General features: G+C 36.2%; 1 protein-coding gene and 1 non-coding gene across 3 annotated transcripts; one reads left to right on the top strand and one right to left on the bottom strand.

Annotated features, from left to right (window-relative positions):
- Positions 1-343: 343 nt before the first annotated feature.
- On the bottom strand, positions 344-27,051 carry Pank3 (pantothenate kinase 3). Of its 2 annotated transcripts, none has more exons than XM_027938683.2 (7): positions 26,747-27,051; positions 15,857-16,209; positions 14,730-14,983; positions 12,476-12,652; positions 9,864-9,987; positions 7,549-7,674; positions 344-6,742 (listed from the first exon to the last, which is right to left on the bottom strand). In XM_027938683.2, the coding sequence occupies exons 1-7, from the start codon at positions 26,772-26,774 to the stop codon at positions 6,692-6,694; spliced, it is 1,113 nt and encodes a 370-aa protein (XP_027794484.1). In that variant the 5' UTR covers positions 26,775-27,051; the 3' UTR covers positions 344-6,691. The 2 variants fall into 2 exon arrangements, with proteins under 2 accessions (XP_027794484.1, XP_071468099.1); XM_071611998.1 differs by lacking the exon at positions 26,747-27,051 and adding an exon at positions 22,916-22,981.
- Trnas-uga (transfer RNA serine (anticodon UGA)) lies at positions 19,029-19,101 on the top strand. The gene has a single exon. It is a non-coding gene; the product is annotated as a tRNA-Ser (tRNA).
- Positions 27,052-27,387: the final 336 nt, after the last annotated feature.

Here is a 27,387-nt window from a genome sequence, read left to right as displayed (position 1 = left end):
ACATTTGACAGGCAGTGACTGTTTAAAGCAATAGAGTTCTGGTTTAGAGGAAATGCCTTTCCCAAGCTCTGAGACCAAACTACGGCCATGTGTCGGGGCATCTCAGCAAGAGCCCATCCAAGACTTCGTGAGAACCACTCCTGCAGACCTTCACTTCTGCTATAGGACAATGTGGTCTCACTTCAAAACAAAAGCATTTACATCTTAAAAATATCTTAAAATTTCACAAAGGTATGACTCTCTGAGGGACTAAGTTTTATGCTTTCTAATGCCAGAAAAAGGTGTGACAAACTATATTGCTTCTACCTCTTGTGGGCAGACCAGAAAGACATGGACACTATAATTTGTTCAATAGGTGTTTATTTATTGAATGCTTCTCTGCACCAGGTACTGGACATACAGAGGTGAACAAGTCTTTACAAAGTCCTTGCTCTCAGTTTACATTCTAATATGGTTAATTTCAGTGAAAACCACCACCTTACATTTAATTACAGAGGAAATATGGGAGTACATATAATAAGACAAATAATAAAGAGATACATATAGTAAACAACTTAAGAGAATTTATTTGGAAAGCAGGACATAAAAGGTACAATTTAGAATTTAACAAAATTAGAAAAACTACAGAAAAGGGAGAAACATTTAAGTTGGTTTAATGGCTATTATCAAATAAATAAGCAAAATTCAATATTTCATGCAAAGAAGCATTAAGGAAGAGTATGGGAATGTTTACAGAACAGGCCACAACAAATATTTTTAAAATTTACATAAGAAACTGTACATAAATGGAAAAATAAGTTACATAATTTACAAGAAATGTTTTACAGGTTACAGCAGGTTATAACTTAGTTTATTATGCATAAAATTTGTAGCACATCATACATTTTTTACATCACAGATTCAATGTTAAAAGAATTTAGACATGAAAAAGCTTAGATCTGACAAGAATAATGCAAGAGACAGAATAAGGCAACTCAAGTTGAAATGGTATGCTTAAGTACAATTAATCCCCAAACTAAACATTTCCTAAACTGGAATATAAAAGCATCTGCTTTTAATTTTTGGTACCAGGGATTGAATCTGGGTCCTTTTGAATGCTATGCAAGTGCTCTACAACTGAGCTACATTTCCAGTCCCCAAAACGTCTTCTAGATAACAATGTGGTCATTAACTGAGCAGAATTAAGACAAATGCCATTCAACTTCAGTTAAAATGTCAGAGTTCACTGTAGTTCAAATAAAAAAAGTAAATGCACACAATGTATAAAAATGATAAAGCCATCTTAATATTACTTACAGCCTAATGGCATTAATCATATTTGGAACAAGGAGATTAGAATATTGATGTTAGGTCTGTAAAGTTAGCTTTCCCTTCTAAATGTTGTAAACTATAAGGGGCCACTCAGGAAAAAAGTGGCAAACTTCAAAATGGCTTAATATCTGTGGTAACTACTGAGTTGCTAGGCTATCTAGACGAAATTCTGACATGATGTAAAGCTAAAATAACCTCAATCTATTTTACATTTCTTGGATATACCTTACAAATCATGTAAGAGCTAAAATGTTTCCTTTGAAAGCTACTGGAACTTTTTGTACTGCAACATACGAAAGATGCTTAGAAATAGCAAAAAGAAAAAAAAAAAAGGAAATATCCTAGAATTGAATTATTTGCATAAACAATTCAAAAATTTTATTTTTAACCTTACTTTGTTGAAATATACATTCCTCATTACTTCTTTTAAACACAAAATTAATGACAGTTGCTACTGTAAGATCTGTAAGAAAAAATAACCTTTGACTACAAAAGGAGCTAGAAAGTAAATCAAGATATCTTAAATCTTCTTATGAGAAAAAAGAAATCAACTTTTAGCTAAACATATCATTCAGAACTAACGGAAGTACCTGAAACTCCAGTGTCAGCTCACTGCCACTTTTATTCTAAACTAGCAAAGTAGGAATGTCACAATCATGTCTTATCTAGTCATTCTCAAGACAATTCTACAGACAAAGTATTTTAGGTCTTCAACATATTTGCTATAGAGAAGATTGTAATCCATTTCAACTTACTTGCCAACAATCAAACCTGATTTATAATTTTTGCTCTGAATTGTGTTGGACAAAAGTGATGAATCCAGAAGGGTTCATATTCATCCACATTTGTTCCCACTAAAGAAAACAACCAAAACCAAAATCCACCAACCAACTACAAAAAGCTCAAGAGGATCATTAAACAAATCTTCCCAATTATATCTAATATTTCAACATCTATGAGTTTAACGGCATGGAAGCCTCCTCCCAATTCAGTACTGGGGACTGAATCCAGGGTCTCATACATGCCAGGCATGTGTACTATGGGTCTATATCCTCTGTCCTATGAATATTAATGGTATGTTTTTCTTTTCATATAGTGAATAATAATGCCCATATAATTTTGAAGTGTATACACATACTTTAACATATATAAACCCTTCACATACTTTAAGGTAATATCTACCTAGCCATTATAGGCAGTTACATAACATTATGAGAGTATCATTTCATTGGTTTGGCGAGAATCCCAAACCTAATACCTGTCAACACGTACCAATAAAAATTATGTACCAATTACAAAAATATTATGTAAGCACTAAAAATTAACTCAAAAACATAATACCAAATATCTGAAAATATTGTTTTAGTCATCCCCAATACTGCCATGAAGGAAGCAAGTATCTTCTCAGGATCCTGATAATGAGGCATTTCCCATTGTCAACAACCCAATTCTCTAATTTGACAAATTGCAAGAGGTTAGACCAGTGACTAGAACAGTTTTTTGCAATCATAACAAATTTTGATTCCACATCCACTAAATACATAATGCAAATGCTGCAAGCAACAGGACCACTTTAAGAAGACAGCTGAACTTTTTAGAAGTAGAAATCATCCTAGCAGAAAAGCTTTTCACTTTTCACCTCCTCAGTATTTTGAATGGGCTATTAAAATACTTAAAAGAAAAAAATTATTTAGGCTCTTTACTGATTATTATTAGGCTCAGTAGAGTATTTAAGACAATTATTCTCTTAAATATTGAACACTGGCAGTTAATATAGACTAAGATTATCTGATGACAGAAAGTTGGCTAACTTCTTCAGTGACAGAATAAAACATGCCAGAATAAACAAACTTAGCTGGAAATAAGACACCACTGACATTTCATGGCAATCATGTTAAAAAGGTCAAAAAGTATGATTACAAAAAGGCAATGTATTTCTAATATTTTGTTTACATACACCACAAGACAATAGTTAAACGCAAAATGATATACACTCATTTTCATTATCCCTTTACCAGGTTTTACAATGGCTTAAAAGTTTTCTACATTAAGGTCTCCAAAGCAATACACCAAAAAAGCATAAAATGCTCAACAGAATTAAGATCAATAACACTAAATATGAAAACATTTGTTTCTAACAGAGTGGTTGTAAAGGACATTTAGGAAATCCGGCCACCCAAGAAAGCAACCTTATAAGTAATGGACTACTGGAAAAAGAGGAAAAGCTTCCCATGAACTGCCAGCATTCCACCCATGGGACTGGTCTTCCAGGAACTGGCACTTAAAATACAGCAATTACATATGTACTTTTCAAAGATAAAAATTTATAACTCAGGATTTTTTAGTCTCTTTAGCAAATAACTGGAACCTCTGGACAGGTCTTCAATAATCATGTGTATCATTGGCAAGGTCACTGACTTTACCCAAACAAGAGCCGACCTATTTTCCTATTTAAATTAGAAAGGCCGAGCAAAGAACTGCCAAGCTAATTTACCTGTGGCAAGTCTACTAATACTTTGTCTTTGGAGATGTCTAGGTATAAAACTGAAAGCCATTAATTCTAACTAGTTTCTAGAGAAAAGGAAATGCTTTCTGGGGGACTGGTAGAGGACAAAATTTCTAGACCTAGATCTGCTATTCTTTACCAAGGCCCAAAACAAACTGACAGTGTGCTCTGCATTTGAAAAAGTTATCAGCTTTTTGTTTTTTCGAGATAGGAAGTTGCTGAATTGCCTAGGCTAACCTTAACTCACAATCTTCCCCATCAGTTTTCAGAGTAACTGGGATTATAGGCACAAGCAACCGTACCTGGATCTAGAATTTTTAAAGATGAAATTTAAACTCAAAAAGTTATACCTTCTGTATGTAGCAGGTCAACCATGAAATAGTTTATTAAGTCACCTAATCATAAATTTTGCTTTATCAGTACCATTAGGAAAATCATACTAAACTGAGATAACAGGATATCAAATGTAAGATATTTCTGGGGTGGTCAGAAACAGCTCATCTTACACAATCTAGCCCAAACAAGTTATTTTTAATCCCTATCTATTTAAAAAAATTCTCCTCCTCAAACATTCTTAAAATGCCCACATACAAAGACATACGATAGTATTCAGTTTTAAGAGGTAGTTCTAGAAATGCACATCCATTACAGTGGCCACTACCCATGTGTGGCTACTAAACATTTGGAATGTGGTCAGTCTGAACTGAGCTTTGCTTAAGTGTAAAATACACACAGACTTTGAACACTGAAGATTAAAAAAAAAAACCCAATATATTTTTAATTGAGTACATGTTGAAATAACATACTGGATATACTGTTAAATAAAAACACAAAATTATTTTCATTTGCTTCTTACCTTTTAAAATCACTAGAAAATAAGGTTTAAGTCAGGCATGGTGTTATAATGCCTACAATCCCAGTGATTGGAGGCTGAAGTGGTAGGATTACAAGTTTGAGGCCAGCTTCAGCAACTTTTGTGCATTCCCCCTTATCAATCCAGTTATTCTATATTACATATGGAAAAAGCCAAAGATCAATAGTGGTGAGATGCTAGCTCACTTCACATGCATTTTAGCAGGTAATTTCAGTTTCAAAGGATAAAATGTTATGAATCATGGTCCTACACTAACCAAAGTACAGTGATCAAATTAACTTAAACATTATGACCATCCCATTTTTTCTTAAAGGCTGCACTAAACCTACAGGTATAAAATGTAGTAACTGTCATTTGGGAATATTGTTATCTGTACAAACACCCAAATTAGAAACATTTAAAATGAACTCAATGGCATTTCAGCTGAAACAGCCAGTCACGCCAAGGGAAACATTAAAGCAAGAAATGTGGTCAGAACATCTTTAGAATGGCTACTGAGCAATCTGAATTCAAAGCTCTGAAAAGTCAAAATTACAACAAGATCTTTCCCATGCCCACCCCACAAATACTATTATTATTCATATGTTTGTGTCTTTAGGTAAACTGAATTTTAAATGTTTGAGTACAAAATGTGAAAAGCACATGGAAAAATATCCTCATGAATTATCTCTTGACAGTCTACTGAACAACTCTGGGATCTGTAAAAACACATGGTAACACTCTGAAATTTAACATCTAAAGTCTTCTAAGTATATCCAGATTTGCTGGTAATGTACAGAGGTGAATCATCCCATCCCCCCAGGTCTTTCCACTTTCCAAACTGATAGCAACAGACTTTAACAACATCACTGAACTACTGAGCCACCAAAATGTTACTGCCAATGTAAAAGCTAATAATTTTTATAACATTAAAAAAAATGAATTCAAAATAGAGAATAAATTCCAGGCAAAATAATTTTAAAAATTTAAACTACAATTGCTTTTATTACCAAATGTAAGAAACACTGATTATTTTATAATTCTGCAATACTGCCTCAGACTCTCAACATTTGAAAACACCCATTTAGAATAAATATGATTCTGTTGTTGTTTGTAATAGAATAGAATCTTTAGCTTTCATTGTTCATATTGAATAAGCAATGTGTTAACTTTGGGCATGATAATTTAGTGGTAAAAACAGCACAGAACTATTGATTCACTCAAATCATATCCCATTTGAATAGTCAAAGGACTTCATCAGATTACAAAATAAGTAAACTTTCAATTTAAAGATACAAAAATTGCAACGTATTGATTAAATTAAAAATACAGAAAGTGTGATGTCACCAGACAGGTGCATTTTCCTAGATTCATTCTGAAATTCAGGGTAACATATAATAATAGTATTTTAGTTAAATAAATGGCATTTGAGGAAAGTTATACTTCTGGGCAAAGATCACATAGAACATGCTTTTTTTGAGGAGGATGTGTTAGAAAAACTACAATAATTAATATTGCCTTAACATTTCTAAAATTACATAAAATCATCATCTCTGATTGCCATTACAATAAATTTTCATACTGGGTATATTACTGTCTGCTCACTAGTAATCAAAATGCATAAAACGGATTCAAAACAAATATTCAAAATCAATTATTTTTCATAAGTGAAACATTTCTGAGACTTTAAGATTCGTGTCTTGGAGCATATAGTACTACAATGCTGGCTACATAAAATAAATAGAAAATCTTTCTGAGAGGAAGCTCAATAATCAGGCTATATTGCATTTAAAGAACACTGGCTATATACAGAAGGGAAAACACTTCGACAATACTTCATGTTACAGAGCTCTCTCTTTTAATATGGCATTCATGAGCTTTCCATTCTGACATTTTAAAAATTAACAGGAATAGTGAAACTCTTTTATCCTTTGGTTCCCAAGGACAAATAATGCAATTACAATGCCTCTGGTTTTAGTTCCTCTTGGATGACATTCATTAGCAGAGAAATTTCTGATGTTTCAGCTGAAGTTTGGCAGCCCAAGAAGTGCACCAACTGCTCCAAAGTATCCCTGTATGATTTTTAAAAAAAACTGTTTAAACACACAGTGCAGCTTTAAAATTACCATACAATGCTAACCACTTACTAAAAACCATATTTATGTATCATATATCTGTTCCATAAACTGCATTTCCAATTGCCATATTGTTATACAAGCTTCTTAGAGTGCATTTTCATATACATACACACACACACTTCTGAAATAAGTGTGGCTTTTAGACATTCAAGTTTCTAACACCATAAAGCAATTCTGCGCCCTTTCTACTCAATGAACAAAGTTCCCGTGGACCTGACACGACACATGGAATTGCACAAGAGTGTATCATATCATTCTGACCTGTACAGTGAGAGCACTGATGAGACATGGATGCTTATAAGCACATAATACTTTGAACCTATATTGTTAATTTATAATAATACAATATTTGTCTTTGATTACTATAAAAAGATAGAAGTTCACTGAACTCAAAATATGATGTGGACTGCTAACTGCTCAGATTACAGTGTTGGGGATCAAACCCAGGGCCTCTTGCATGCTAGGAAAGTGCTCTCCATTAAGCTATATCCTAGCCTGGAAACTGTTTATTTTTGTATTACACACACCTAACATTTGTTAATGGGGGATCAAGAAACAAACAATTTAACAAAACAAAACACCCACGAATTCTACAAGCAGGACTCCCATCCCTCAGTTAAAACTGAAGTAAAGGAGTCAGTCTTCTACTGCAGTAACAATTATAAATAGCAAGGTAAAAAGCAACATATCAAATTTACACCTCAAAGCACACTATGAAAGCACAAAACATTTTGCCATACCTCATGTTCTAGAAACAATGCTTTCAATTGACCTTTAGACCAATAATCCAGTGCATATGCCAAAAGTTTCATGGACAGAGTATTGACACGTAAAAAGTTTCCAACAAAGACAACTCTGTTTATTTTCTAAAAGAAAACAACAAACATAGTGACTTGTAAAAGAATTATTAAATAGATTTTATAACACAAAGGGTTTACAAAATTGTTATTTTAAAACTCTAAGAAAACTACCTTGAATTAATACCCAGTATATTCCTGCATAAAGCTCTATAATCCTCAATATTCAGTTAGTGTTGGACAGGTCATTATAAATTTGTCAAAACCCAAAGAATGTACAACACCTAATGTAAAGAATGGACTCAAGTGATGATGAAATGTTAATGCAAATTCATGGACTACAAGCAAACGCACCACTCTGTTGGGGGATGCTGATAGTGGGGGAGATGTAGAAGGGGGTAAGTGTGGGAGCTCTGTATTTTCCACACTGAGTTTTACTGAAAAGCTGCTCTAAGTCTACTCAAAACAACAACAACAAAAAATGACGACCTATTACTAAAAGTGGCCAACAAATAATTCAATACAAGTAATCTGGAGATCTCTTACTAATGAGATAAACTGAATCAAATGAAGGAAAAGTGGCTTGTTTTTTAACTGGTGCTGGGTATTGAACCCAGGCCCTGGAGTGTGCCAAGCCTGTGATCTGTTTAGTTATGATGCAGCCCAAAGGGACAGTATTTTTAAAAGTATTTAAGGTCAACTGCAAACATGGCCAGTATGCTGCAAAGCATGTGCAACATGCACACCATCAATCCCATTCTCTGTTCCCAGACTGACCCATCAACTCATTCTGTTAAGATTCCATAATCGTTAATTTAGTTTTTTTAGGTGCCGCTATTGAGGAAACTTGTATTGGAATGTCCAGAATGTTCCTACTCATAAAGGTCCCAGACTATTGTCAGCCCTCAAAGTGAAATATTCCCCAAATCTCATTAACCACGCACTACACTGTAATTAGGACATTTAAAGTAAGAGTCTGAACTTTTTTTTCCCCCTGATGGCACTGGGGTTTAACTCAGGGGGTTATCTACCACTGAGCCACATTCCCACACCTTTTAAAGACAGTCTTGCAAGTTGATAAGGCTGGCCTCAAATTGTGATCCTTCTGCCTCAGTCTCCTTTGCTGCTGAGAGTACAAGCATGCACCACTGCACCTGACCAAGAGTCTGGATTTAAATTATTCAGAGAGTTTACACACTTGTTTTCTCTGCTAGAGCCTCTCTCCCCCAAATATCAGTATGCACGGCTAAATTTGCCTTAGGGTCAAAAAAGATTTTTTTTTTTTGTTCTTAAAAAACTTTATATAATGATTACACTTTCTAGAAATCCTTCACTCAATTACTCAGCAACTTGTCCTTAGCCACTCTCTGCCCTACTGAATTCTTATCCTCTTTTTTTTAAAAAATAGCATTTATCACTCAATACACACTAAACAATTTACTGAATATGTCACTAAATGTAAGTTCCAAAGTCAGTCATCTTTGTTTGCTTCACAAATATAGCAAATTCCGAGTGCCTAGAACAATGCCTGGCACATGGTATTTTATAAGTATTTAATCAATTAATAAATAGGTGAATGAACAAATGAAGGGTTCCTTCAAGAAGAAGTTTCCAATCCATTTGAAGTACCTGACATTTGTAAAACTTAAATGGGCAAATATATGTTGTATGATGGTGGAATTACACTTATTCTCTTCCAAATAAAAACACCCCAGCCATGTGGCTGGCCTATCAGCATATCCTCATCACAGAGCGAGCAGTTCACATCACTCATTCCCACATGAAGAACAAGTCTTGGTGCCTTCATAGCCCTGTACAATGCTGCTTGATCCATATGCAACAAGGCAGCACTGTAAAGAAGCCGAGGGCAGCAAGAACGCATCCAAGGACTTCTCTAGGTGAATGCTACGTTAACAGCAGAAAAATGCTATCAATAATTAGCTACCTCAAAAGGTCCAAGGATTATTAGATTTTTTTTTCATCCTCAGGAGATTTAGGCTGTATATTTCTGAAAAGGTTTTTGGGTAAATATAAAACGTAATTTGTTTACTTGTTCTACTTCAATTTGAATTATCTGTCAACTGTCTTTCAAGTTAATAAAACAATCGGGCAAATAACATTATTTAATTTAGAGTTTAGGGATTTAATACATATCTCAATTCTAGAGGCCTTGTGAAGGAAAACAAAGGAAGATCTGTTAGATGCACAAAAAACTCAAATTTATGTTTTTCATAAACTTAAAATTTCTTCTTTTTTACCTCATTAACAGCACACATTCGTGCCACAGAGCCAATATTATTGGTGATAGTAACTAAAGTAGCTCTTGCCAGATCTTCTTTACTAACAGATTCTCGCTTCTCCTTATAAATCATATTTCCAAAACTGCAGAGAAATGAAAAACAAGGTTAAATCCACTGCCAACAAGCAACATTAGTATATGTATCTATAATCTCCATAATTTTGTAACATTAGAACCTAATGAGTAAAAATACATAGAGATAAGATAAAAACTAACAGGGGATGGGATAAGATAAAAACTAACAAAAATCTACATAAGGAGGTTAGGGGTGTAGCTCAGTAGTAAATACTATACTACTAGCATAGCCTGTGTGAGGCCCTAAATCCAACCCCCAGTATGCTCCTAACCCCCAAATCCCCAACTCCACAAAAAAACCCAAACAAACACCCACCCACCCAAACAAACCAAAGTAGTATCTTTTAAGGTTAAAATTAAGTCTAAAAAAAGAAAAAACAAACAAAAACACAGTTGTTACAAAGAAGCAAAGATTACCAAATCATTTGCATTTAAACTTAATGCGTAACAGTGAAATTAAATGGCTATTGTTTTAGGAAGCCAATAAAAAATAGGAAAAGTACATTCTGACTTACTTTTAAAAATTCAAAGTGTTTTCAAAAATATCTCAGCTTTAATGTCAAATTCCATTTCATTTAATCACAATAAGCATTTATGACATACCAAGCATTGTGCTAGGGACACAAAGGAAGTAGTCTGGTTCTAGTGCAAGCAACATCCAATAAAATAAAATACGAGCCATATGTAACTTCATATTTTCTATTAGCGATATTTAAAAAGGTAAAAACAAACAGGTGAAATTAATCTTGATGGTATATTTTATTTAAGTCAATATACCCAAATATATAGTCATTTCACCATGAGGCACTCACTAACCGCACTCCAAGGTTTGATATACGTGAAGTTAGAGGTTATCTTATGGACAATGCAGGCCTAGACAGAGGACAAGAGAGCAACAGAAGCACTAACTTTAATAGGAAAAATACAAATATGCAAAACCAAACCACAGGCTACCTTGGGAACACAAAGGAAAAAAGATCCTATATCACTGTGGTAAGAAGAAAGAGTTGAGAAGGCATGAGGGAAGATTTTCCATTGTAAAAGGAACAGTAAATTAACCAGAAAAAAAGGAGAAGGAAAATCCTAGGCAGAGGCAATTAAAGGTTACAGGCACACAGAAATGAGATCTGAAAAACATCTATGAAATCAAAAGTGACGGGCACTTGTGCAAGGTAATAGAAGCCACTAAGGACTACCACTAAAGGGCACTGGATGCCCTGACAAAAAACTTGGAGTGTATAAGCAATAACCAGTTAAAAAATATAATGAGAAATGAGAATGGCAGATGAGAAAACAAAAATTATTTAGGAATAAATTTAAAATGCAACTTATATACATAAATAAGACTTTTCCCAAACTTAATAATATATAAGCTGTAATGAAATTCCAGAAAAATAAAAAAATAAGCTTTCTTATTTTTTTTCTAAAGAGAATGATTATAAAGTTCATATGGAAAATTAAATAAGGAATGCGGACGACCAGCCATTCTGGATATTAAAGCCATTTTTATGTTTCTATGAATCTAAGAGTATAGTGCTGGTTTAATGGGGAAAAAAAGCCAGTATATGATATTCTGACATTAACAGAATAAATAGAAGGACTATTAGGTGTCAGGGCCTTCTAAAAAAAGCAAAATGGATCTGTACTGCATGTAAAACTATAAATTATAAGTAAAAATTTATATTAATTAAAAAATCAAAATATAAAAATAATACCACTAAGGTACCAGAAGAAAACAAGGGTTTATTCCTTTATATATTTGGAATGTGGAAGACTTACTTACTATGAATCAATATCCAGAAGCCATGAAAGAAAAGACTGATAAATTCAACTGTGTAACAATCCAACAGAAAAACAGAACAAGAACAATCACAGAAAAGAACATGTAAGATTCTTAACCTCACTTACTCTAAGAGAAATGCAAAGTAAAAATTTTTCTAAGGTGCCAATTCTCTTACTAGATTAGCAAAAATTCAGAAGTTTGACAACAGACTACTGAGGAATCTACAAGGAAAATGAATAGGCACTATGATCTCTTGTGGGTCAGAGTGAAACAGTACTGCTTCTGTGGAGGGCACTCTGCAGACTGCAAAAAAGCATCTGCATTCCTACTTTTAGGAACTTATCTTACAGATAAGCCTACATGTATACAACATGACAATATGATATGGGGAGTTTTCTAGGACCTCTGGCTACTTTAGAGTTTATGCAGCAAGCCATAATAGTGCAACCTTTTGAATAAGAAAAGGATGATGAGGATATATATTTGTATTTGCACAGAGCAATACTGGAAGGATTCTTCAGAATAAACACAAGTGATTTCTTACTAGGTGCACTCAGGGTAAAGTTCTTAATGTACGTTTAATTCTTAAACTACATCAATGTTCAAAGTTTGGAACCTAAACAAGGTAAGAAAAAGCACCCTTACAACTCCCTTAAACTACTGCTTTCCAAAAGCTAAATAAGCAACTTGAAGAACATAAGCATTAAATTTACCTAGACGCGACAGTCCAACCTGGTAGACCAAATCTTTCATAATCTCCTCCATAAATATCACGGACCAGTTTGTCAGCTTGGGTGCTGTCGCCTTTGGATGCCATTTCAAGGGCCTCTTCAAAACTTTCACAGCCAGTCAATAAACTGCATAAACCCAGAAAGGTACCCCCTCCAAGGCTAGAGAGAATAAAGAAAATTTGCTAAGTTGCATTTATATACTGTTTCTTTCTCCAAAGTGAAAGAGTACAGTATTCATTTACTGAAGTACTGAAATATCAACATAATGAATAAAAGCAAGAAAAACTGATAAATCAAACTTGTCAAATCAAAAAACAAACCAAAGAGGGAAAAATCTCTTGCCATTCAATACTTTGTAGTTGCCAAAAATATATTTTTGTGTGTGCACTGAAAGATAAATGGTAAAAAAAAAAAAAAAGTACTATATGAATTAAAAGAGAAAAACTGGTTTTAAATTGTTTCCAAGAAATGATTTTGTGGAAGGCAAATTTACTTACCAGATAGGGTTGAAATCAATACAAAGGCACTTTGATCTATTGCTGGTGAGGGTGAAAAACAGTCCTTCTCATTCAGAGGATATACTCCATATTGCAAAAAAGCATTTCCAATCCTATTTTTGGAAATTTATCTTACAGATAAAGCCTACACATGTATAAAATAAGACTCTGACACAATACAGAAAGATTTCTAGGATATCTGGCTACTTAAGAATATATACAGGGGCTGGGGTTGTGGCTCAGTGGTAGAGTGCTTGATTAGAATGTACAGGGCCCTGGGTTCAATCCTTAGCACCACATAAAAATAAACAAAATAAAGATATTTGTCCATCTACAATGAAAAAAAAAAAAGAATATATACAGTATGCTGTGAGACATATTAACATCTAACATGACCCCAACACAAATACCATGAGGAAATTTATGTCTAGCTTGTCATTATGTTAATGACAGAAATTTACTTGGTACTACTATTTTTTGGAAATGCTCACAAAATTAAGTCATACCTATTCTCTAAACTTAAAATCTTTGCTCCTGAATTTCACCTAAATTTCTAGCAAGTTCTACCCGAATCCTACTGAAGTTAGTTAAAACATTGAATTTCTATCTTTCAGAGTAACCCCCAAAATAGGAAATACTTGTGATACTTTGGCAGAGTTTCATTGGAGCTGAATCTCAACCACCATAAAAAATAAAGTACTAGCTGGGCGCAGTGGTGCATGCCTGTAATCCCAGTGGCTTGGGAGGAGGACCGAAAGTTCATAGCCAGCCTCAGCAATGGTGAGGCACTAAGCAACTCAGTGAGACCCTGTCTCTAAATATACAAAAAAGGGTTGGGGATGTGGCTCAGTGGTCAAGTGGCCTTGAGATCAATCCCAAGTACAAAAACAAACAAACAAACAAAGTACTAATTACATTTAAGTTATCAATCAAACAGGAGTTATCACTTTTAAAACATGAGCTTTTTCCACAAACCAATCTAAAATACCTCCAAATCTTTCTTCTCTGATTGAATAAATGGGAGTTTCCACCTTTCTTTAAAAGTTGACAAAATATATAAGAGAATCATAAGGAAAAATTTTTAAATCTCTTCACATTCACATTTCAGGTATTACAGAAGCTTTTGAAGACTATTTGGGAACATTAATTTTATTCCTTAAGAAGCTCACATTAAATTCATCCTATAAAAATACTTACAAGGTTACCCAATGCTGTAGTTTAAATGCAAATCTATTTAGCACATAGCAAGGTTTAGACTTAACATTGTATCTACAGAAAACTGAAAATAGGGAAAAAAATGCTCTGGAAAAAAACCAAAATATAAATATACTGTCACTTCCAGCAAATGCGCTTCTTTTAAACTCTGGAAAAAACATTATTGGAATCATTACAAGAAAAAAATAATCAGTCACCATTATGGAAATTTTGATGCTAACTGATGCTGACCAATAATATAAACATTTAAAAAATTTTAATTTTAACTGAGCCTTATAAAAATATATATCTCCAACATTTTAACTTATGTCATATCTTGTTTTGCTATTGCCCAAATACATGTAATTTCCCTGGTGAAACTAGTATCAATATACTGATTTCACAATCAAGGGCACAGCTCAGTGATGGTGCATTTGCTTATTATTAGCATGTGCAAGAACCTAGGTTTGATCCTCAACACACACATACACTAAAACAATATGAATATATGAATGCTGCTTTAATAAGACCAAAAAGGTTGCTACCTTGTCCCAGTCACTCGTTTATAGTTATCTTTGGAGTGGACTGCTAAAATACTGACTCCTGAACCAATGTTCACCACCAGCAATGGATAGGGATCATCCAGGTTAAAAGGCATCTTTTGGCATCGCTCAGGTTCTGAGGCATTAGCAAAATAATAGCACTCTGCTTGTCCATTGAAACTGACAGAATCTATATACAACAAGCCCTTTACAAGGCAGTCAAGTTCATCCAGTTTGTGCAGGTGGAGGTTTCCAATCTGTGAAAAAAATTAACAAAAATTTGAAAAAAAAAAAAAAAAGAACAACATTCAAAATACCCGACTTGACTATACTGTATAATTTTCACATACTCTACAAAATTTCATTACCATTACTCCCATATTTTCATTTATTTTTGTTAGTTTAGTGTGAAAATTCCTCAGATTTTTATCCTTTGACTCTCAGTTGAGAGCAGTATTACCTCTGGGGGCATTTTAGTTTTCAAAAGATGAGGAGAAGGCAGGCACCAAACTGATATTTAGCCAGACACTGCAATGGTAGAACAGTTCTGCAGAAAAACAAAGCATCATCCCATTGCTGCACTTTCTTTAACTGTTTTGCCAGACATTTTTTGTGGTGGCAGTAGGAAAATCTATGTATGATTACCTGGGTCTATGTAAGCACAAAGAGTTTATCCACTTACCTCCCTACCTAATATGTATAAACCCAAAGAATTCTTCACACGGTAAGGAATATTCACTAGGCTCAACTGTGCCTCTGCTGTTTGGAATTTTAATGTCATTCAGCATATTGGAATATGATGTCACCAAAATCAATGCCACTTATGGAGTTGATTCTCCAATAAACATACCATAACCATTTGGCATTTGTATCTTTGGTATTGTTCATGATGAATCTACATATAGATGCAAGCACTAACTACTTCATTTGTCCCCTGGTACGATCATATCACCTAATCTCGTACTGATATGAAAACACCATAATTTTCTGTCTTTATATTATAGTTTGAGTTTGTCTTTGAAATTCATTTAAGGTTAGGAAAGAAAGTACTACAATGTATGGAACTTTTACTTAGAATTTACTTGTCTGTATGGTCTAGAATATCATATTCTTGAGTAATAGATACTTACTGTGCGAAAATCTTCTTCAAACTTGTAAGCACCACCTCCTGTAGCACATAGCACCGTTTGTAATGTTGAGAAGTTTTTGTCTCTTCCCATTTGGATAAAAGTAGGCAGGTCATGGGTTGGAAATCTGATAAAGTGCAAGTTCCCTCTTCGGCCAAAAAGTGTTAAATTCTTCAGTTCAAGGTGTACATCCCGAATGCCAGTGGATCCATATGCTACATTAGAAGTCAAATATTTCCGAATACTTTTTAAGCTCTCAACTTCCTCTTGTTCTTCCTCTGCTGTGATATCAATAGGTTCAAAATATGAGAGCTTTACTAGAGTTCCCCCAATGTCCATTCCAAACCATGGGAAAGCTGTGAATTAAAAAAATAATAAAAATAAATATATACCTTGATACCAAAAAATGCAAATTAGGAAAGAGTAATCAGTCACAAAATTCATTTATCCTGAATCATGCATTCAGTCAAAAATGATGCTACCACATATAACTCACTTTTCAACTTCAGTTTTATTTGTACATTTTCTAAAATCTTATACTTAGAGATGGCCCAGGGCCTTTTCATTCCTGCTCTGATAGGCACTCCTTTTCATTTATTAAATACTCACCACATGCCACAGGAAACAGGAAGAATCTGAACTAATTTTGTTTCAATAAATAGGTCATCTCACCTCAGGCTGGAACAGCTTTCTGTTTCTAAAAGACTTTAGTATAATAAAATTGGTCCATAAGCATGTCAAGTAACTCATGGGAAATATGCTCTCTTAAAAAGAAACCTTTTTCTTTGCTTGTTGAGCGTTACTAAATTTCCCTGGTACATGTGGTTAATAATGCTGAAGGCAAGTCTACTCAGGGACAAGTACATTAAGACAGTATCATTCAGGTCTGGAACTGAGCTCTCACTAACTGGGCTATATAACACTGAAAAGCCATTTATTAACATCTCTGAATATTACTTTCCTTAATTCCCTTCAGTAAATAATTATTAAGTAGCTACACTACCTCTGGTAATAAAAAAGTAAAATGAGTAAGAAAAATTTTCTGCCCTCCAGGAGAGTTTAATCTAGCAGAGGAATATAAATACAAACACACAAGAGAGTCAAAATAAAGTTACATATACAGTACTGGCCAACAGAAGGAATTCTAAATTCTATGCCTCTATTTAAATGTAAAGGAATGAAAACAATAACAACAGTCTATCCAAAGGCAAATAGGAATAATTCAATATGGTTAGGTAATCAGGGTTGGGGATACAGCTCAGTTGGTACAGTGCTTGTTTCGCATGCATAGGGCCCTGGGTTCAATCCCCAGCAAAACACACACACACACACACACAAATATCCTTATGGTTAGGTAATCAGGAACACTGAAGTTCAACAGACAAGGCCCAATCACAAAGGGCATCTCAGGTTAGGCAAAGGAGCTTGAACTTGAATCTGGACAATTCAGGGCACTGTACATGAATTCTCAGCAGGAAAGTAGTACCGTCTGGCTACAAATTAGAAAGCTTATTTAGTGGCAGGGGGTAGCAAAGACAAGAGGTACTTAAGATGTTGCTGGAAAGAGAGGCCAAGTTATCTTACATCTAGTAGAACAAAACCTACCTAGGTATTAATTCATAAATGACTCTGCTTTAGCTGGATCTACACAACATTTGAGAATCACTGGTTTTGGTCACCTCATCCCTCATGCTATGACATTCAGTTCTATAATGTGATTTTCTCACATTTATCAGTCATGATCCTTATATAGGTACAAGGTAATATTTTGTTTAAAGCACAACTGTTTTAAGTTTCCATAAAAAACTAGAGTTGACTTTACTGAGTATTCATTATATGTCATAAATATGCTAACGTATGTATGGGCTCATTCAACCTTCAACATCCCTATTATAAAGTTGTTCTAGTGTGTTCACATCACGGATGATACACATCACAATCTTGCTTAAAGTCGTCAAACTTATAAAGTGACAGAGACATTGTAATGAAAAAAAATGACAGGATTTCACCCTAGAAAAGTCTATTTCTGCTTTCTCTTAGTATCTCAACCACTATGATAGAGAATCAAAAATAATGTAATAACTAAGATACATGGATCACAAAATGCTTGACAACAAAATATTAAACAGTTTTTATGTGAAAATCGTCAAAGAAAATTCTAAAATTCTATTGTTTCTAAAATACATTTTACTGGGCTGGGGATGTGGCTCAAGCGGTAACGCGTTCGCCTGGCAGGTGCGGGGGTGCTGGGATCGATCCTCAGCACCACATAAAAATAAAAGATGTTGTGTCCATCAAAAACTGAAAAATATTTAAAAAATTCTCTCTTCTCTTCCTCTCTTAAAAAAAATAAAAATACATTTTACTTGCTTGATACATGTGTAACATTAGAAAACAGGAAAAATTATTAACTAGAGGATTTTACACATTTCTGTATTCCAAAATTTATACATTTATTAAAATTAGTCTAATTGCTTTGGCTAGAGTTTCAAGAATGGTGTTGAATAGAAGTGGTGAAAGAGAACATCCTTGTCTTGTTCCAGTTTTTAGAGGAAACGGTTTGAATTTTTCTCCATTTAGAATGATGCTATCCTTGGGTTTAGAATAGAGAGCTTTTACAATGTTGAGGTATGTTGCTACTATCTCAAGTTTTCTAGAGTTTTGAACATGAAGGTGTACTGTCTTTTTTCAAATGCTTTTTCTGCATCTATTGAGATAATCATGATTCTTGTTTTTAAGTCTATTAATATGATGGATTACACTTATTGATTTCTGTATGTTGAACCAACCTGCATCCCTGGGATGAAAACCCTTCCCTTGATCATGGTGCACTATCTTTTTAATGTTTTTGCATGTAGGGATAGGAAGGATAGTATAACAAAATAGACATTATTATTTTATGTATATATGTGACTGCATAACCAATGTGATTCTACAACATGTACATTCAGAAAAATGAGAAATTATATCCCATCTATGTATATCGAAGTACACAAATGCATTACACTATCATGTATAATTAATTAAAACAAATAAATTAGTGATTTTGAATGTGAGAAATAATTCCCATTATCTTCTGGAGAAAAAGCTTGTTTTTGTTTTTTTTTGTTTGAAATCCAAACTGAAAATTGAGAGCTACATTAAAAACAATCAAAAAACGAAAGTCTTTTTGTCTGGGGATATAGCTCAGTTGGTAGAGTGCTTGCCTTGAATGCACAAGGCCCTGGGTTCGAGCCCCACTACCACCACCACACACACAAAAAAGGCTTTTTAAAAATAAAATGACTTTACATGCTTGGGAAGCATGGAGGAGCAAAATTCTAAACAAGCAGTTTTACATCACCTATATAGACTGGTGTAGATAAGCAACATATGCAGAAGAATTTGACTGAATTTCCTCAATTTTGTAAAGTTGCTAGCGATGGAATCTATCTTAAATGAATAACACACTCTGGAAACAAACAGCAGGCATTTACAGAAACCATATAGTAATGTATCCACAGGTATAAAGAAAGGTGGTATCACTAAGTTTTGTTTTCAGTTTATTCATGAAATCTAGAATTTCTACTTTAAGAAAGTCATGTAGGTTGGGTGCTGTGGCAGTGGTCAAATCTATGAAACCATGTTAGAGTTTGTAAACAAGTCAGGATGGCGCCTGGCATTTTGAGAGGGGGAGTGGTTTGTGAGGTGGCGCCAGGGAGCCATTAAGTGTGGAGATTTCTTATTGGTTGACTGCTGTATCTAGTTTATGTTAATTAAGATAAGCTGTGTGGAATGTATATACACCCATCCTGTCCTACAATAAACGGCTCCCACTCCTGCTGTATCAATGTACACAAGTTGTTTGTCACCCCCCAGTTACTTTGCTGCAGCTGGACTGCGGCAAAACCAGTGACTTGGGAGGACAAGACAGGAGAATTGCACATTGGATGTCCCCAACTGGGCAACTGAGTGAGACCCTGTCTCAATATTCAAAAATGTTAAAAGAGTAGAGGTGTAGCTCAGAGGTAGAAAAAAAATTAACTTAAGAAGTTACAGATCACTTCCCTGACCCTAGCCCCTACCCTTTGTTCCAATAACCAGTAGTGGGAAACAGTAATACTAACAGAAGGGGAAATCTACATCAATTTGCTGTGAAACACACTCAAAAGGAAACAAGAGCGGATACACTGATACAATAAATCAGAGAAGATTCCTTCAGAATTGACCCAAATCTGTTGAAAATAGATGTAATAAGGACACTTTCCAATAAGCACTGGGTAAAATAACAGAATCTTTCTGAAATCACCTAACAAAATGAATTCTATCCGTGCGCAGTGGCCCATGCCTATAATCCCAGTGGCTCAGGAGGTTGAAGCAGGAGGATTGAGAGTTCAAAGCCAGCCTCAATAATTTAGCGAGGTGCTAAGCAACTCAGTGAGACCCTGTCTCTAAATAAAACAAACAAATAAATAAATAAATAAGGCTGGAGGTGTGGCTCAGTGGTCAAGAGCCCTTGAGTTCAATCCCCGGCACACCCCCCACCCTGAAAAAATGAATTCTGATTGACACTTGATTCTATAAAATTTCACTGGAGGGGTGGAAATCACTATTGCCACATAAAAAACATTTTGTAATAAGATATTTTCTACCTGGTGAGATACCATAAAGCCAAATACCTGTTTTTCAAAATTCAAAGCACATTTAAAACCAATAATTATGGATTTTTTCTCTGTGCCTAATGTCAAACAAAAGTGTCAGATATATTCTGTATACCATACAAATAGAAAAATGTCACCGAGGGTATCAACTACAAAGACCTAGTAGGTTCAAAGTTCATGCCATTTTTATTCTCAGCCAGAAGCGTTAGGCCCCAGGTTTATTAATACCCCAATATGCATGTTTCTGAAAGCAACCCTCCAGCTCAACAGTTCCATGAAGAACTTTTAATTCTTATACAAAACCATGAACTAAAGTTCAAAGGAAACTGTCTAGACAAATATTTCAAGTTTAATAAATACTAGGGAACAAGAAATAATCTACTTTTCTATGGCTATGAATGGGTAGCCAGGTTTCTGACTTATACTGACTACCCACCCCATCATGCATGCAGTGAAGTGTTATAAAGACACATGTACAGAAGATGACTCTAGAGAACTACTGGAAAATGTTCAGGAGAGTGTTATTTCAGTGCATGATGGTGACCACTCTATAATTCTTGTGGTGGTAGAGAAGGTGATTAAAAACACTCTCTGAAACAGGCAGCAGAAAGTCTCATTTGTATATGTGATTGGTCCCTCCCTCTGTCTCCCTATTGACAACAATCCTGTTTTTTAAAGTCTGTTTTTAAAGTGTTAATCTGCTTACTCTTTCACAGAGAAAGAAAACCACTGCTTAGGTTCAATTATCATTAAAATAGCATGACCTGGTCCCAAATTTTAAAAAAAGGGTCCAGGATGTAGTTCAGGGGTAGAGTGCTTGCCTACCATACACAAGCCCTGGGTTTGATCTCCACTGTGTTGTGTGTGTGTTGGGGGGGGGGGGGACTAAAAATAAGAATAAAGTTATGTTATTACAGCATGTTAAATCTGTTGTTCAGATTTATGATAACTTTCTTTTTTAAAATCAGGAAGGTAGGGACTGAAAACAGAACTCATCCCTGCCACTAGCTTCAATTAAAAAAAAAAAAAAAGTTGGTAAGAGCTACCTTTTACATAGATTCTTTCAACTCAGCAAATTCTGGAATTCGTTTCCTTATGCCAGAGAAATAATCATAGTTGGGCAAGGTGGCTCAGGAGGTCAAGGCAGGAGGATCACGGGCTTAAGGCCAGCCTCAGCAACAGCAAGGAGCTAAGCAACTCAGTGAGACCCTGCCTCTAAATAAAATACAAAAAGAAAAAGCCATGTGGTTGAGTGCCCTGGAGTTCAATCTCCAGTACCCCTCACCTCCCCAAAAAAAGTCTCAAGAGGAAGGTAACAAGGACACAAAAGACAAAATCTCAAACATGATCCACTCCCAACTGTTGGGACCTTTTACCTCCCTTGGGACCACGGCCATTATTGGGTGTTGGCTGAGGCGGACTCATGTGTTAGCATTTCCGTATATGTGACCTGGCTGGATTGGTGTTCACGGGCTTTTAGCCCGCGCATGGGCTTTTGACCTTAGTCCTACCTAAAGGTTTAATCTGAAATCTGCCTAGGCCCCTTAGTGATAGTGACGTAACTGCCCCTTATTGATTCTTGCTACTGTCTTTTCTTACTCCCTCCTATCACTATATAACCTTGTCCCTTACACAATAAAGTTGAGATTATTGCACCTTCACGGCATCTCCCGATGTGATTGTGGGCCAGGTTGGATGGTGGGCTGGGTCGAGACATTTAACCCTCTTGCTCAGCCCAGGAGACACTAGCTGGTTTAGTGAGCTTCACTACCCCTGTCAGAGGGCGGTTCCGACAGCTGGTGCCTCGGAGATGATAGGCTGGTCTCCCATGTACCCTTGTCGTGGGGGGGCGATACCCAACATTTAGCAACTTCTGTATTTTCTAGTGGATTTTAGTACGTATTTCTAGTGGATTTTAGTACGTGGTATTGGGGATTGAACCAGAGATTAAAGCAGTACTTTACTGCTCAGATACATCTCCAATCCTTTTTATTTTGAGACAGATTCTCAGCTAACCTCCAGGCTGACCTTATGTGATTCTCCTGCCTCAGCCTCCAGTCATGTGTATCACTACACCTTTCCAATATATTATGAAAATCCTTACCTTACCATTTTGTGTGTGTGTGTGTGGGGGGGGGCGGATTTAAGGGAGGGAAATGAAACTCAAAGCTTTGTCAGTTATAATGAAAATAAGGTAAACATAAGGGCATTAAGTACAACCATCGGCCCAACTAATAAGAGCTCCATGAACTAAGAAAAATAACAATTTCCTAAGAAATCAAGGAAGTACATCTACAGCTTTGCCACTTCAGGCTAACAGACAGAAAGGACAGTTTGAAGGTGATCAGTGCATAAGTAGCCTAATTACTGCATATAATCTAAACATTTCTTCTTTTTAGATAAAACAAGTGAAAAAAAATACCTATCTACAGGGCTGGGGTTGTGACTCAGTGGTAGAGCGCTTGCTTCACATGTGAGGCACTGGGTTCGATTCTCAACACCGCATATAAATAAATGAATAAAATAAAGTTCATCAACAACTAAAAAATATTAAAAAAATATATTTACAAAGCAAGCAAAACACAGTCCATAAATATAAATAAGCAACGTTATTCAGCCTTCAAAACAAGTAACGGCTTTTATTCTATGTCTCAACTGGTCGCAACAGAGAGCTGCCATTAGATCCTCACACACAACAAAAATATCCCACCACCACAAGTACAGAGTGCTACCAAGAATTATCATCTTCCTTACCAGGTAGGTCATGTCCACAAATGGAAAAACTTGCATGCCCAATTACCCTTTCAAATGATTAAACAGAAGATATCTCCAGAAGAACAGACAGTAAATTTCTAACAAGTCAAGTTTGATATCTTATTAAGGAGGTAGGGGAAAGGCACTGAAGAGCTGTTTAACTACTACTGATTCCATGCAGATTCCAGCCCAAAGGGATCCTATATCAAAACAGAATTTAAACTTAGACATAAGGAGAACCTAAATACTAAAAATATTCAAATCATTATGGGGTGTTTTAAGGAACAAAAATCTAAAATGGACATATCTGGTAAATTTCAGATATACTTTGAGTTCTTAAGATAAAAGATGTTTCACTCTTTTTTTTAATATTTATTTTTAGTTGGATACAATATATTGATTTATTTTTATGTGGTGCTGAGATCTGGAACCCAGGGCCTTGCATGTGCTAGGGGAGCGCTCTACTGCTGAGCCACAACCCCAAAGATGTTTTACACTTAACAATCACTGCTGATAAAAACTGCAGCGTTTTGTGAGAGACTAAGAAAACACCCAATTTCTCAAACCTTCAGTATTAAGATTCCTTAGTAAAACTTTGAGTAAATTTTTTTTAAGTAAATTACTTATTTCTAAGATAGCCATATTGGAACCTATTAACTCCAAATGATTTTATTCTACTGGAAATAACAATTCTTAACCAAACTTACAAACAAGTGAAATTATATAGAAGCAGACTGCATATATATGTTGTACAATTCTTTTGTGCTTAACAAAAACTTCAAAGCCCTTATCATCTGGGTTAGCAGAGCACCAATTTGAAACCCACACTATATGGCCTTTAAATATATTCATCACCTTTTTACTATCTATCACCTTGTTAATCCAGCTACACAAGTAAAACATTGAAAAATCTATATCTTAAGAAATCATATCAAGGGCTGGGGTTGTAGCTCAGTGGTAGAGCCACCTGCTTGGCATGTGTGAGGCACTGGGTTAGATTCTCAGCACTACTTATAAATAAAAATAAATAAATAAAGGTCCATCATCAACTAAAAAAAAGTAATTTTTTTTTAAAATAAGAAATCATGTCAGTCAAGGTACAAAAGAACACAACTGACTGACTCTCCTTCTTCTGGGATTGAAGTAACGCATAATTTCAAATGCTACTCTTTTAGTTATACAATCCAAATGATGAACCAATTTCCTTAAAAAATATCTGGTTAAGATATGCATCTGGTTTACAACCTGGTAGTAGACTGGTGACATATCTAAAAGTAATGTTTTCTAATACTTAAGTGATTGATATAAGAAAATATGTGAAGCCATTTGTTTAACCACTTTAAAAGGTCTTAACGCATACAAAGAAAAATAATGCCTTCCACAGACTGTTAGTAAATCTTATTACAAAAAGTATTCAAAAGATAAAAAACAATGACTCACTTGTTTTTAAAAAATAGGAATAACACCTCTTAGGTTATAAATATTTTCAGGACAGTTAAGGGTTTGAGGTATTTTATTTCCCACACATCCTAAAACTAGATGCTCTACTTTTTACTCTGAAGAACTTAGTAGGCACCTTCTTACCCATATAAAAACTGCAAATGTTATTTTCAACATTTAAACACATTAACTGATCAGTTTTTCATCATATCTCTATTTTTAAAAATTAACAATCTCGGTATATCATGTAGTAATAATTGACCTAATTTTAAAATAGGTATTATTTCTTAACCTAAAATTTAAATTTTTAATAATCATTACAATCTTTTCTGAAACAACTTTGAAAGAGATGATATTCATATCTGATTAGTTTGCCTAAATCTACACAATCAAATCACTATCATAACAAAGGCAAAGATGACAACTCAGAATATGAATGTCATAACTCTTCACTAAATGGAAATTCTGAGAGAGAAAAAGTGTACGTTAAGGGAAGATGTCCGTCCAAGTTACTGCATCTGTTGGATGTCTTAGTTTAATTCAGCAACTATAAACTACCAGTGTTTCTACATTGTCATTTGAGCCTTCAAATCACTAGACTCCTTGAACAATACACAAGAATTCAGCTATTATCAGAAATCATCATGAAAAAAGAAATTTATTAGCATAAAAGCTATCAGATAAGAATTGTACCGTCTCAAATATTCAGACTATGGCCCTATGGGTGCTGGAGAAAGAACACTGAACTTTGAGCCAGCAAGGATTCTGGACCTCATTAGCACAAGGTTGGTTGGAGGAGCCTTGGAAAAGTTACTCTGGAGGCTAAATAAGTTCATGCATCTGTAACATTAAGACCAAATCATCTCTCATTTGAATAACAATTAATTTTCAGGGTGCATTGACAGACCGATTGTCCTGTGAGGTTTACAAGAACCCTGGGGACAATGAAGGCAGGAAAATTAGTAATGTCCACCCTCCCCCCTTTTTTTTTACAGATGGATATTTCTTAAAACATTTGGGAGGATCACATGAAACTAAAAATTACAAAATGGCAATACAATTCTAAGGTAAAAGCATGAATCCCAACATTCCTACTTGTTCTGGGAGAATGAAAATGTGAGAATCATAATGGCTGAGAGATTAAATAGCCAAATATATAAATAAAAGGATTTTAAAAAGATAAAAAACAAATGAAAGAAATTGAAAGTTGATTGGCTTTTTTTATAAACCAATGATCCCAAAGTTTGTATTTTTTTTAATCTTTATTTTATTTTTATGTGTTGCTAAGGATTGAACCCAGCGCCTCACACATGCCAGGCGAGCACTCTACCTCTGAGCCACAACCCCAGCCCTGACTGGCTTTTATTTAACAGCATAGTTAAGAATTGTTTTTTAAAAGTACATGCATACACGATTAACGAAAAATCCCCGCGGTCATTCACCATAACATTAATAGTGGTTTGCTCCAGGTGGTGGAAATTTGTGTGTTTTTAATCTTCTTTTTTGCTTACCAAGGTTTTCTAAAACAAACATTAACTAGTTGGTATTCTAAATAAAAAAGAGCCAAGAGACAATTTGCCCACTGGCAGCTAACATGCTCGAATGGTTAAAAGATCCAATTGCAACAGTTAACAACTCCCAGGAACCCACCCGGATTTCAAGGACACAAGAAGCCCGGAAGCCAGAGGGGGTTGGGGGAGAGGTTGGTAATTGCTCCTCGCTGATATCCACGGCCACCTCGTTCCAACCGGACTTCAAGCTGCAACAGGGGACGGCAGTTCGTATGACAAAACCCGAATCAAAAACTTCCTCCTGCACGCTCTCAGACGTCGAGGAGGAAGTGGCGGAAAGGGCTGAGCCGGCTGGCGCTCGCCAAGCATGCACAGGGGAGCGGGGGGCCGCCGCCTCGAAGCCCGGGCTGCAGTGGTCACTCCGCCGCGCTCCCGCCTGGGCGCGGGCTCGCAGCGCCGGGCTCGCAAGCAGGCCGCTCCGTCGAGAGGCTTCCAGATGCGGCCCAGGGGCACCCTCCCCACCCGGCGGGCCCCAGAGCTGTTCTTACAGGGTTTCTTGGCATCCTTGATCTTCATGGCGTCGGCCTGAGGGGCGAGGGGAAGCCTCGGGTCCGGAGCACGGGGAAGAGCGGCGGCGACTTCGGAGCTGGCAGGGCCGCGCCGCGAGGCCCGGCCGGTTCCTCCCCTCAGGCCGGGCGGGGAGGGCCTAGGGCGGGGCAGCGGCGCCAGGGGCGACGCCCGGCCCAGGAGGCGGCCCCCCACCCCCGCGAGGGGCGACCGGGACCGAGCGCGCTGGGGAAGGCCACCGGCCTCGCCGCTCCGGGGCCCCCCTCAGCCGCTCCGAACAAAAGGCCCCGGTCCCCCGAGCCGCCGCCGCTGCACTGAGAAATAGCCCGCCCAGGCAGAGCATCCACGTGACGCTAGCCCCCCTTTTGCCCCAGTGTTCATGGGGCTGCTGGGAGTTGTAGTTCTCCGCGTCGAGAGGCACCGCTTCCCAGCCTCAGCGGCGCGGACGGACTACAAAGCCCAGGATGCATCGCGGCCTCTTCTCCCCGGCCCCCGCCGCTTCCGGAGATCGCCTCAGAGTGGTCCCAGCCAGAAGTGGGCGGAGCCTTGGTCACGCCAGCTAGGAGGCCGCCAATGGGACTCGAGGTGGGCCGGCGGGAAAGCCCGGGCTCCGACCTCTCTG

This window comes from Marmota flaviventris, chromosome 5 (assembly GCF_047511675.1).
Source record: "Marmota flaviventris isolate mMarFla1 chromosome 5, mMarFla1.hap1, whole genome shotgun sequence".
NCBI classification, from domain to species: domain Eukaryota; kingdom Metazoa; phylum Chordata; class Mammalia; order Rodentia; family Sciuridae; genus Marmota; species Marmota flaviventris.
Note: the sequence above shows the minus strand (reverse complement) of the source record. Positions and strands in the feature narration are given on the sequence as shown.

Bases quoted from the DNA above. Each gene is read 5' to 3' on its own strand.
- Pank3 (XM_027938683.2), bottom strand. From the start codon at position 26,774: ATGAAGATCAAGGATGCCAAGAAACCCT. The intron at 16,210-26,746 runs GTAAGAACAGCT...TTTAATTCACAG, and splicing joins CAAGGATGCCAAGAAACCCT to CTTTCCCATGGTTTGGAATG. The intron at 12,653-14,729 runs GTAGCAACCTTT...TATTCTCTCTAG, and splicing joins AAACGAGTGACTGGGACAAG to CCTTGGAGGGGGTACCTTTC.